Source organism: Homalodisca vitripennis, chromosome 6 (genome assembly GCF_021130785.1).
Source record: "Homalodisca vitripennis isolate AUS2020 chromosome 6, UT_GWSS_2.1, whole genome shotgun sequence".
NCBI lineage: Eukaryota > Metazoa > Arthropoda > Insecta > Hemiptera > Cicadellidae > Homalodisca > Homalodisca vitripennis.
Window position 1 is genome coordinate 110,645,804 of NC_060212.1, and position 13,006 is coordinate 110,658,809.

The 13,006-nt window shown below is 36.9% G+C and overlaps 1 protein-coding gene across 2 annotated transcripts in view; it reads right to left on the reverse strand.

The window, feature by feature from the left end:
- The window catches only part of LOC124364724 (endothelin-converting enzyme homolog), a 47,827-nt gene extending 44,224 nt beyond the window's left edge, over positions 1-3,603 (reverse strand). The window contains exon 1 of one of the 2 annotated variants that reach the window (XM_046820420.1): positions 1,968-3,603. In XM_046820420.1, the coding sequence (XP_046676376.1) occupies positions 1,968-2,149 (182 nt within the window). In that variant the 5' untranslated portion in view covers positions 2,150-3,603. The remainder of the gene's footprint in view (positions 1-1,967) is intronic. The other variant, XM_046820419.1, reaches the window with a different exon arrangement.
- Positions 3,604-13,006: the final 9,403 nt, after the last annotated feature.

Genomic DNA, 13,006 nt, shown 5'->3' on the forward strand with positions numbered 1-13,006 from the left:
ATACCGTACGGTATTTCTTTACAGCTAGTAATGTATTATACTGAATAAAATCGATTTTTTGGTACTTCTTTCTGTTTTATTTTAGACTTTGATTATATCAATTTTCTCAGAATTAAATTCTCTACAATTAATGTCTGTTGATTTTATGTATTTATTACCAATTTAACAAAGTTATTGTACATCAAACATAAAAAAAAACATTGTTTCGTGCCCCAATTTTTTGCATTTAACCCTGAATCCCTCAAAAACTACTACAGGTACAGTTCTGAAACCTATTTTATTAGCTTTATCAGGTAAAAATACATAAGAATCCACGATATTTCTTACTTAATTAACCTTTCCAAAAGTTCAGTATGGCTTTATTTTACTCTTTACCCAGGAATTCAGGCGAAATCTTTCGCTAGCTGTAACTCGCTAACGAAGCGTTTTCGGACCTATGTTTATATAACATTTTTCATTATTTTTACTAGTACAATGTGCTGTAGAAGTGGGGGGAGAACTTCATGAATCACCCTGTATATGAAAATAAAATTATTTAATAAATTAGGTACTAAAAGGAGGATGGATTACAAATATAAATATGTTTAAAAGAGTTGTAAGCAAATGGCTTTAAAAAGGTGCTTTACTGTCTGAATGAATATTAGTTGTGATATTAGTTCCTTAAGTTTGTCATTTTATCTGTTAAGTTTGAATCAACGTTAAATTTTAACTTTTGCTGAATAGTTGTAAGAGTTTAAGTTTCAACCATCTAATTTACATATTTTGTAATATTTATATAATTGTTACATTGTTTGTTAGTTTCTAATTATTATATGTTAATTTAGTTCTTGTTCAATTTTCGTTTTTGATTTTTTGCTTACCATATCATGCTTTCAGTATTATTAAACCATTTTCTATGACTATTCTCTATTTATCTAAGTTAGTAATTTTGTAAATTTTCAAGCCTTTTGCAATGTTCCTGTTAATTTAAAACAAGTCTACAGTGCTTAAATTTGTTTATTCATTACTGCCTAATAGTTTGAGTAAGACTATTGTAACTTGTTACGTTGCTTAGTGACTAATGGAGACATCTTGAATCTTGCAAGCGAGTGACAGCTCCGGAAATAAGCTGCTCCATGCTCTGTGAATGACATCATGCGCCTGCAAGTAATCAGCTGCAACCCTGCAGTTATGTACAATGGCACCACTATTACTCTTTACTCCATGGTTGTTATGGCAAGATCAAAACAATATTCTGTATAGTTTAGTATTCTTTTGGAATACATGTGCTGATTGATGTTAGAAATTGATGTGGTTATTGTATTCAATCATATTGCTGTCATGTTATTGTATGCTTCTCAAATTGTGTACTATTCCTATCTTGAAACCACACAAGATATTGAAGAAGTATAAGAACAGAAATTATCATAAGATGGTCCAAGAACTGAAACTTGTAGTTTCCAACTTTGCTGTATGATGCGTTATAGCTGGAATGTAAACATTCCCTACTAAACATATAGATGGTTGTTATCTCGAAACCCCCTTATAGCCTTGTTGTTGAAACATTTATGACAGATTGACTATTTGAGAGGCAACTATTGCTTGTCACTTACGCTGCGACTCTTTGCTGAGTGATCTTCAGTACTGAGTAAACTTCAATTACATTTTCTAACATTTACCTCTGTTTATTAATTAGAAATGTTTTTTAGGACAACATCAAATTATTATTTGGTAAATTTATTAACTCTGAAGAAGAGGGCCCCAATATCAAGTGGGATTGTGTGAAAAGTTGCTTTTGTGTAACAGTATTTTAACAATCTTTGATCACGTAAATCCAAAATAAAAAGCTTATTTGATGATACAAAGGTAATCAGTGTATTGAAAATAAACCCAGATGGGATTCAAACACTTAATGAAATATGCAAGTAAACTAATATATTTGAAGATAAGTAACAATTAATTGATTTACTTAGTTGCAATTATGTTACCTGCCGTGTTTAAAGAGACTGATGAGAAGTTCTGTGAAGTCATTCTGAGGATCACTTGTAGCGTTCACAAACAGTCCTACACTGTCCAGTATTTTACGACCTGGAAACATCAACAAGTTTATGTCACATTCACAAATATCAAAGCAGTTTAAACAGGTTGATGAAAAGCTGTGTAAAGTCATTCTCAGGATCCCTTTTAGCGTTCACAAACAGTGCTACACTGTCCAATATTTTACTAATCTGGAAACACCAACAAGTTTATGTCACATTCAGAAATATCAAAGCAGTTTAAACAGATTGATGAGAAGCTGTGTAAAGTCATTCTCAGGATCCCTTGTAGCGTTCACAAACAGAGCTACACTGTCCAATATTTTACTAATCTGGAAACACCAACATGTTTATGTCACATTCAGAAATATCAAAGCAGTTTAAACAGACTGATGAGAAGTCGTGTGAAGTCATTCTCAGGATCACTTGTAGCGTTCACAAACAGTCCTACACTGTCCAGTATTTTACGACCTGGAAACATCAACAAGTTTATGTCACATTCACAAATATCAAAGCAGTTTAAACAGGTTGATGAAAAGCTGTGTAAAGTCATTCTCAGGATCCCTTGTAGCGTTCACAAACAGTCCTACACTGTCCAGTATTTTACGACCTGGAAACATCAACAAGTTTATGTCACATTCACAAATATCAAAGCAGTTTAAACAGGTTGATGAAAAGCTGTGTAAAGTCATTCTCAGGATCCCTTGTAGCGTTCACAAACAGTCCTACACTGTCCAGTATTTTACGACCTGGAAACATCAACAAGTTTATGTCACATTCACAAATATCAAAGCAGTTTAAACAGGTTGATGAAAAGCTGTGTAAAGTCATTCTCAGGATCCCTTTTAGCGTTCACAAACAGTGCTACACTGTCCAATATTTTACTAATCTGGAAACACCAACAAGTTTATGTCACATTCAGAAATATCAAAGCAGTTTAAACAGATTGATGAGAAGCTGTGTAAAGTCATTCTCAGGATCCCTTGTAGCGTTCACAAACAGAGCTACACTGTCCAATATTTTACTAATCTGGAAACACCAACATGTTTATGTCACATTCAGAAATATCAAAGCAGTTTAAACAGACTGATGAGAAGTCGTGTGAAGTCATTCTCAGGATCACTTGTAGCATTCACAAACAGTACTACACTATCCAATATTTTATGACCTGGAAACATCAACATGTTTATGTCACATTCAGAACTATCAAATCAGCCTTCACACCATACAAAATTCTCTGCAGCCTCCACAACTTTGGATATCTCAACTGAAGTTAGTTTACTTACTAGACACTAAGGTACCAAGTCACCATCTGAAAACAGCACATTATGCTTATTTTCAATACATTTTTCAATACGGTTTAATTCTATCTGGCAACTGTTTTAGGATTGATGATTTTTTTATTCTTCAAAAAAGCAATTACAATTGCAATAAGGGTAATAAGAAGAGCAGAAACAAAAGCTCACTGTAGATCTTTGTTCACTCAATTAGAATTACAAACTATCATCAATTTATATATATATATTTGATTTGATTACTTTCATTCTGAAGAATCATGACTTGTTACAATTTAGAAATGAAATTCATAACTACAATAAAAAGGCCAATTGAGTACCATATACGAGGCATGTCCAGAAAGTAAGTGTACTGGTACTCTCATAGCTGTAGGGAATACTTTTTCGACATGTTGGCAACACTGCCGCGTAGCCTGAATCCTCCCCTTCAAAACGAGACCAATCCGAGGTTAGTGTGGCGTAAACTCTTGACGCAGTAGCATCTCTCGCGAAAAATGTCGATCGTATCTCCCGCCAAGTGCGAAATTCGGGCTTCATTCGCTACCTCGTTGTGAAGGGAAAAGCTCCGATTGAAATTTGAGGTGAAAACTGTTAAGACTGCCTCTTAGTTTCAGGCGTGTAGTGGGCAACCCAAGTTTCGTCTCCAGTAACAATAGAGTAGAGAAAATGATCGTCTTCAAGTTCGTAGCGTTGCGAAAACTCTTTGGGGTTCTGCACTCGATTCAACTTATGCTGTTCTTTCAGCTGTTTTGGGACCCACCTCGCAGACAATTTCCGATATCCGAGAGTTTTTGTGATTGTTTCGTGTATCAGGGATCTGGAGATTTGCGAGTTCATCTAACGTCAATCTGCGATCGTCACGGACCGTTTTCTCGATTTTATCTTCAAGTTCGTCAGTCACAATTGAAGGTCTTCCGCTCCTCTGATCGTCATGCACGGAAGTATGGCCATTTTTAAACTCGTGACACCACTTGTACACGCTCGTACGATTCATAGCTCCATTACCGTAAACAGTTTTCACCTCATTATAAATTTCAACCTGAGCTTTTCCCTTCAGAACGAGGTAGCGAATCACGGCGCGAATTTCGCACTTGGCGGGAGATACGATCGACATTTTTCATGAGAGATGCTACTGTGTCAAGAGTTTTCAAACACACTAACCTCGGATTGGTCTCGTTTTGAAGGGGAGGATTCAGGCTACGCGGCAGTGTTGCCAACATGTCGAAAAAGTATTCCCTACAGCTGTGAGAGTACCAGTACACTTACTTTTCTGGACGTGCCTCGTATTAAGGAAGTCTTTGTTAAGCCATATTGTATAGTCTCTGGAAGTGTACAATAAAGTAAATCACCTTATAAGTGAACATCCAGTGAAAATATTTAAACAAAAATGTAATAAGTGGTTATTCAATAATCCTTTTTGTTCTTTAAATGATTTTTTCCTAATGTATGGAATCAATTTTTAAATTAAGAATTCATTTTTTATACTGTGCCACTGTGCTTGATTATATTAATGTTTTACACTAAGTGACTGTGTAATTTTATTAATAAATAAATTTGTATTTTGTTGGAATATGTGTTATGTTCCTATTGTTATTTTGGTCTCTAGTTTTCATAGAGATTAAGTTTGGTAAGTTTTATTAAGCAATAACTATTTTTTGTCTGTTATTAAGTATTTTAATATTATTTATTTAATTAGGTTAGTGACATGGCAATGTTGCTAAATTTGAATGACTTTGTCAATCAATGCTTTTGTAAGTCTGAATGACAATAAAACTATTCTTATTCAAGACTCAAGATTTTTATTGGCCATTAAATAACATTTTCAGTTGCAGTAGGCTTCGTCATGAAAAAACATTTCACATAAAAACTAATTTACTTACTGCTAATTTAGTTACATTAACCAGATGTATTTTGTAAACAGATCAAACATGTTGCAATTCATGTACTCATCAACAAAATAAAAAGCTTTTGTCTTAAGCCAAGTTGAAATCCTTAATTTAAACTTATTAATCGGCAGTTCTCTTATAGCTAATGGTAGTTTGTTGAATAATCTAGTTCGTTGGGAATTGTATCTATTATAAGTCTGAGTTAGTCTTACTTGAGGAGCTACAAGATTATATTGAAACCTAGTGTTGTAATCATGTACTAACTCATGAGAGATAAAGGTGTTGATATTTTCTCTAACAAACACTAAATTCTGATATATATATATATATATATATATATATATATATATATATATATATACATCAGAACACCTTTATCTCTCATGAGTTAGTACATGATTACAACACTAGGTTTCAATATAATCTTGTAGCAAGAGTCATTATTTTAAAATTACAAAAGACTGTCTGCAGGACTCTTGATTAAAAAGATCTGCCATTAACCTGATTGCCTTTTTTTGCCACAAGAAAACTTTTTTGGAGGCACCATCCCCCCCCCCCCCACCCCCCCCCCCCCCCACCCCCCCCCCCCCCCACCCCCCCCCCCCCCCACCCCCCCCCCCCCCCACCCCCCCCCCCCCCCACCCCCAACTTCTGATAAATTGCTCTAGTACCTTCTTAGAAGGGCTTTCAGCATGAAGAAGCTAAGACTAATTGGTCTCCAACATTTATCTAGGCTGCTAGAACGCTTTCCTGGCTTGGGTATAAATATGAAATTTACTTTCCTTCACTCACTGGGAATGTAGGCAAAAGCTAGACTGGCTCTGTACATTTTTGTTTACTATTGGAAAATGTTCTGAATACAATTTAGCAATAATGTTGGTAAAATATCATACCATGAGTGGATTTGTATGGTTAAAAAGATAGAATTTCCCATTTTATCTTGTTTTAAACAGAAAAACTTTCCTCCGCAGTCCTAATGTGTTTTACTGGTGTTCCACGCTCAGGGCCAATCCGTTAGTAAGTGTGCCACTGGTGGAAATCAAGGTGAGTAGTGACTAGTAAAAGAAGTAACTCCGGAGTCTCCTGGCTACTCTCAGCTTAGGTTCCCATCCTGTTTTAAACAGTGTTGGAGTGATGAGTGATCCCTAAGCCGTTTGAGTGAGTGATCTTTTGAAAGTACTTTTTGGTGGATGAGCTGCAATAGGCTGATCTTTAATGCTGTAACATAAGCTATGTCCTCCTTTTTTGATCTCCTCAATTCAAGATTGAAGCTGGTAAAAGCTTTTTTGGTACTCTGCCCACCTACAGTGTGCTTGGCTTTATTGAAAAGCCTTCTCGTATTTTTCTTCATTTTCACTAACTCCATATTCCACCAAGGATCTCTTCTGATCACAGTTTGCTGCCTCAAAGGCTGATACCAGCATACCACTGAGATTTTTTGAGATTTTCTTAACTGTGAGGAGAATATTTTTTTTTTTTTTTTCGCTCAAGATGGCTGCTTAGCTTGGATTACTTGTGATTTACTCTTCAATTTATGCTTCATTACGTGTGTCCTGCTTGATTTTGTGATCTCAACATAATTAATTTTGATCAGCTAAGTGATTTGTGTCTGTAGAAGTCTGAATGTTTTCACTAACCTCATCTAAGAATAAATATTTTTACGAATAACTCTGCTCTATATCCCTGTATTGTCACTAACGAATTGTCAAAGCAAACAACTGTCATCGTGTAAAGTCTCCACGTCAGTTTGCACAAGCGCCACAGCCTTCTCGATATACATCGCATATCTCTTCTTTTCTTCACATATACTAATAGCAAATGCACTTTCAATCGTTGGTGGAATCGAGTAGGCTATCGATGCTTTGTGTATTTTGCTCCATCCCTGTCAAAGTTCATTTCTGAAGGCCTTTAGCGCATATTCTTCTGTTCAATTAACTATACTCCAACATGTCTGTATTGCCTGATTGTGGCTGTCTGTTTGGTTTGTATGAAGGTAGTATTAGACACTGAGAAAGGGATTCAGTGTGAGAAGGAATGTGGTAGATGGTTTCACTCCCATTGCATGAATGTGACTGATACGGAGTATCGCAAGTTGGCCACTGATAATAAAGTTAAATGGTTTTGTAATAGGGTGGACTGTACCAAGCCAAACCAGCATCCGCTCAACCAAAATGTTTTCTCGGTTTGATTGTGGTCGCTTCGCAAATGGCACTTGTTTTGACCAAATTGGATAACTTAAAGGATGTTCCTGTGAACATTGGCCGCCATTAAGGATGAACTTGCTTCAGTTAACGAAAAGTTAAAACAATTTCGAGCCCCGCATTGCTGATATTGAGAAACGTGTGGAGACACTTGAGGACCATTTGAAAGGATTTACAGACTGGCAATGAGTCCCGGGTCGACATTGGGATTGAGTCTGTGTTGGAGGAGATGTCTGATAGATCTCGTCGGTCTAGAAACATTATCATACATATTTACCTGAAAGCAGTAGTAAAACGTTGGCTGTAAGAAGTTGGAGCACGACAATCAGCTTATTGCCGTCTTGATAAGCAAATTTTGTGCTAGCAAGGATATGACTTTTAAGTCTTTTCCGTATAGGAAAACCATCTGCTGTAAAGCCCAGACCTTTGAAAGTAGCATTAAATAGTTGCAATGATGTCACCGACTTTGCCAAATACACTTTGATCAATCTTCATTAGACGGCCTGGATTCTCGTCTCTCTGGAATTAGTTTTCTCCCGGGACAGAAACCCCTCAGGAAAGAAAGCATCTCTCTAATCTTAGGGCTGAGTTGAGGAGGAGGAGAAGAGAGGACGCTGGTGAGATTTGGTCTCACAATCAAGGTTATACTCTCGGCATTCCTAAGATAGTCAAACCAGAGTCCAAAAAACTAGCTAACTCTCGGATATCTCATCTCACGGTATATTACCAAAATGTTAATGGTCTCCGTACCAAATTAAATGACCTCTGTAAAGCAAGCAGCTACATGCATCTATGATATACTGGTTTTCACAGAGACAAACTTAAAATTCTGATATTCCATAGCTCTGAATTGGGTCTTGATGATTTTAATGTGGTATCGCCACGACAGATCTTCTCATACTAGTTATAAAGAAAGTGGAGGTGGGGTTCTAGTGGCCACTAGGACATATCTGGGATCTAATATTATACATACTTCTGTAGAAGATATTGAATGCATCTTTTTGTCTGTTTAAGGCCAATAAGTTAGATTTACCTATACTGATTGGAGGAGTCTATATTCCACCACAACAGCCCGCTGTCACCTACACCCCTACTACTGCAATGCAGTCGATGAAGTTTTTTTCAGATGGTACTACTTTTTGCCACAGTTTGTTGCTGGGGGACTTCAACTTGCCGGATGTGGATTGGGCTCGAATTGATCCTCTCGCTTCTAATGGAGCTGCTTCCTATATTATTGAAAATGGCAGCCACTTATAGTTTAACCCAGATAAATGCTGTGCTCAATCTGCGCGGGGTGTTGTTGGATTCTCATATTTGGCTCTGACCCCCTCTGTTTTGGTTACTGCTGCCCTTGATCATCTATTGCCTATTGAAACCTGCTCACCCGGCTATTTGTTGTGAAATACCTTTCTCCCCAAATGACTGTCGATGACCAACGTGTAGTCTAACAATTTTATTAAATGTAATGTGGGGTGAAATTGCTACGAAGATTGCATTATTTACTTGGAACTGTTCAATATGACCTGCCTGATGTTTTCTGATTTCTTCAATGATCTGTTGGACAAGATTCGAGAGTATTGTGATTGAAAACACACCTACTAGGAAGGTTGGCAAATCAAAGGTTTTCCCATTTTGGTTCACGGCCGAGTTGAAGAGGATGACAATTCTTAAGAAGACTGCTCACAAAGCGATACAAGGGTCACTAATCGACTTTCAGACTACGAGGAATTTAGGCATGTCCGCGCTCTCTGCAGGGACCCTCAGCTCTGAATGTTTATAGGGGTTTATAATTGCAACATGTAAATGGTTTCAATTCCCAGGAAACATTAAGTCCCTTTTTGGAGCTTTGTCAATGGAACTTTGGGAAGTCATCGGACATCATCTGACTCATATACCCTTGGAGATCGTATGGCTTCAACTCCAATTACAGTTTGTTGATCTTTTTTGCCGACCATTTTTCTTCCGTATACTCTGCTTCAAATGTGACTGTGCCACCATATAGTTTTGATCTACATACAAATTTATCTTCTTGTGTGTTTGAAGTTGATGAAGTTAAACGAAGGCTTGATTTACTGGATCCCTACAAGGGTACTGGCCCTGATGATATACCTCCTCTAATTCTCAAGAGATGCAGTGATATTCTTGCTCCCCAGCTAACCGTTATCTTTAATAAGTTTCTACTCGAAGGTGCTTTTCCGGATAGACTCAAGTCCAGCTTTGTGGTTTCCTATACACAAGTCCTCAAATATTGAGGATGTCCGAAACTAACCGCCCAGTTGTCATAACAGCCTGCACTTGGGAAGCTGTTTGGAATCACTTGTACTGGATCGCATTGGATTTTCCTTTCGCCACATTCTTACATCTGCGCAGCATGGTTTTGCAGCCGGAAGATCAACTACTACTAACCTTGCATTGTAATGAAAGCTTTATCATCGCAGCTTTTTGGAGATGGAATGCAGGTTGACACCCGGTTATATTGACTTCTCCAAGGCGTTCGACACTGTGAGTCATCCGCATCTTCTCGCCAAACCTTAACGCTTATGGTATCACTGGCAATCTTTCTACAATGGTTTCAATCATACCTGGCAGACCGTAGTCTTTCTGTGAAGTTTTTTTGGGTGCCACTTTCTCGGCCCTTTTTATGCTACATCGGGGGTGCCTCAGGGATCTCATTTGGGCCCATTCTTGTTTTTACTGTATTTCTCAATGACTTGGTGGATGTTATCAATGTAAGATGCTTACTTTTCAACTGATGATATTAAGGTTTTTTTGTCCTATTTCATCCATTGAGGATTGCCATCTGTTACAAACGTAACTTTAAGAGAATCGAAGAGTGGTGCCTACTCAACGGAAATGAGACTGAATGCCGAGAAGTATGTGCTATTGTAACATTTTCACAGGAACTCCAAGCCATTTGATGTTTGATTACTGTCTAAGCAACACTACACTTTGCCGTAAGTCTTACATTAGAGATCTTGGAATTGGGTTGTCTTCGGACCTAAGCCCTGAATTACACATAGACATAATCACCAGGAAGTCTGCTAAGATGTTGGGGTTTATCACAAAGGACTTCTAGAAGCGGTCTTAGTGTTGAGGCGATGAAGATAGCATACACACAGCGCTAGTTAGATCTGTGTTGGATTACGGCTGTGTTGTGTGGTGTCCCTACCAACTTGGACATATTCAGCGACTCCAGAGCATACAAGATCGCTTTGTTAGGATAATTGGTACCAAGCTGGGATACAACTACAGTGAAGTTCCCTTGGAGTTGTGGTAGCGGATCAATTGGGGGCTGGCTCCATTATATGCGAGAAGGAGACTGCATGACCTGGTGTTTCTACAGAAGATCCTCACTGGAGAGATATCGATTGCTCGGAGTTACTCCCACCTCATCAATCTCAGAGTACCTGGTAGAACTCAGTCTCTGGACATCTTCTGTGTACAGCATTGCTCCACCAACTATGAATTTCACAGTGTCATCCCCAGATTACACCGGCTTGGTAAACCTAATCTGCCATCACCACGACTTTTTTTGCAATAGTGTGTCATCGCTGAAAAGGATATTTTTATTATTGGGCTACACTATGTAAGCATTATCTGATACTGGATAGTTAGAGCATTGTTATACGCAGTTCGTTTTATAGCTCTCTTTTGTATTTTATTGTTGAATTGTACTAGTTACTGTATTTGTTGATTATTGCCCTACTATATTTCGTAAATAGTTATTGCACCTTGCCGATATTGCAGTTATTTTCAATGTGTTTTTTCTATGTAGATATTATTGTTATTTATTACTTAATATATTTATTTTGTATATAAACTGTATATTTTAGATATTAATGGCATGTACTGGTTGCATGTTGTTGGTTGTTGTATTAATTTGTTTTATGGTATATGAATCTATACAGACTGCTCGTGCATGAACTAGTCATAATGAATCAAATGTATTGCATGTCTGTCAGTTGTTTATTTATGCCTAGTAGTTTATTGTGTTTTAGCATATTGTATTTAGCATATTGTATTGTTTGCATGTAGCCTACATAATTTTCTTGGCTTCTCTCCTGTTGCATGAGTATGATTCACTTAAGATGAAGTTTTGTTTTGTGTTTTGATTGTATATATTGCCATCTTGTGGAACACGATCTATTATTATATTACTTGTAAAAATGGTGACAACCGTGTATAAATAAATAAAATAAATAAATACATTGTCTTCTAGTTCCTCTACTGACACATTCGGAGTCAGTTTTGTGTTTTGTAAAGTAACATAAGGAAAGTTTAGATCACAAGATTACCTAGTTTGTACCTCAGTTTGGCATTGCTAGTTTGGTGAGTGATGATTACAAAGTAACACACTTTGTAACAGATGCTGCACCTTGAAATTACACTTAGAAATGAAAATTTGACTGAACTGGTTTCGTTAACTCTGTTTCCTCCTTAAAGTCAGGGATCTCCTACTCTTTCGCTCCAACTTCTATAGCACAATCACTTTAATAACATACATTTGTTTCTATTCACTTTCTTGTATACTTCCTTTATAGTATCAGTTCAATCTTTGTAAAATTAACTTTCCAAGATACTATCCTTGACAAGGCGAATTAAAGAAATTAAACTGACTTGGTATCTGCACACTTTTCCATCAATAATCATTGAAGACATGCTTTATCTTCTTATTCCCTTACCGGTTTTGTTCAGTTAGAACAAAAAGATGAAAAAATCTTTCATTGCACTTAGTCCTAAATGGGCCTTTGTGCTGCTTCCAAAGTGACAGGATATCCACAATGGGTAGGTTGGTGATAGAGGCTGCCTCCTGTTGATATCCCATGAGGATGGACAATGGATACTATTTTAGTCATGTAACTCTGTTTCAGCCACCTCCAGTCAAAGTTGATAGGGGATTTAGATTAGAGATTCAGATATTCTTTATTGATAATCTTTAAGATTACAATTAGCGTTAATATGAAAATAAGATGTACATAGTTATTAGTTTATTATAGTCTTAGTATTAAGTCTTATTTTAAAAAGTATTAGTGGTCTTGATTGAGTTGCCTCCAAGAGTAGAATTCCTCTATTGTATAGATGGTTCTCTGCAGTAGCCAGTTCTTCATTACTGTCTTAATTTTCTTGAGATTATCTTAATTATTCTTGATTTCTTCTGGCAGAGCATTAAAGAGTTTCTTCCCAGCATAGGTAGGTTTTTTCTCAAATAAGGCTGTTCTGTGAAGAGGTAGTGGGAAGTCTTGACCATGTCTTGTATTATGCTCATGGAGGTCACTATTTCGAGGAAGGTCTCTTGTTAGGCAATACAGTATTGTTTCTATTATGTAAAGGGATGTTACCTTAAGTATTTTCAATTCTTTAAACATAGCTCTACAACTTTCTCTAGGTCCTAGGTTGCCCATTAAACGTATTGATTTTTTTTATTTTAAGGACTTTTGAAAGGTTGAGTTTTGTTGTGCTTCCCCATGCTGCTATTCCATACCTAAGATGACTTTCAAATAGCGCATAGTACGCTATTTTAGTGGATTCAAGGTTGCTAGTTGCATGGCATATAGAGATGAATTTAGCTTTAGGCATATTGTCAATGTGATTTGTCCAAGTTAAATTAT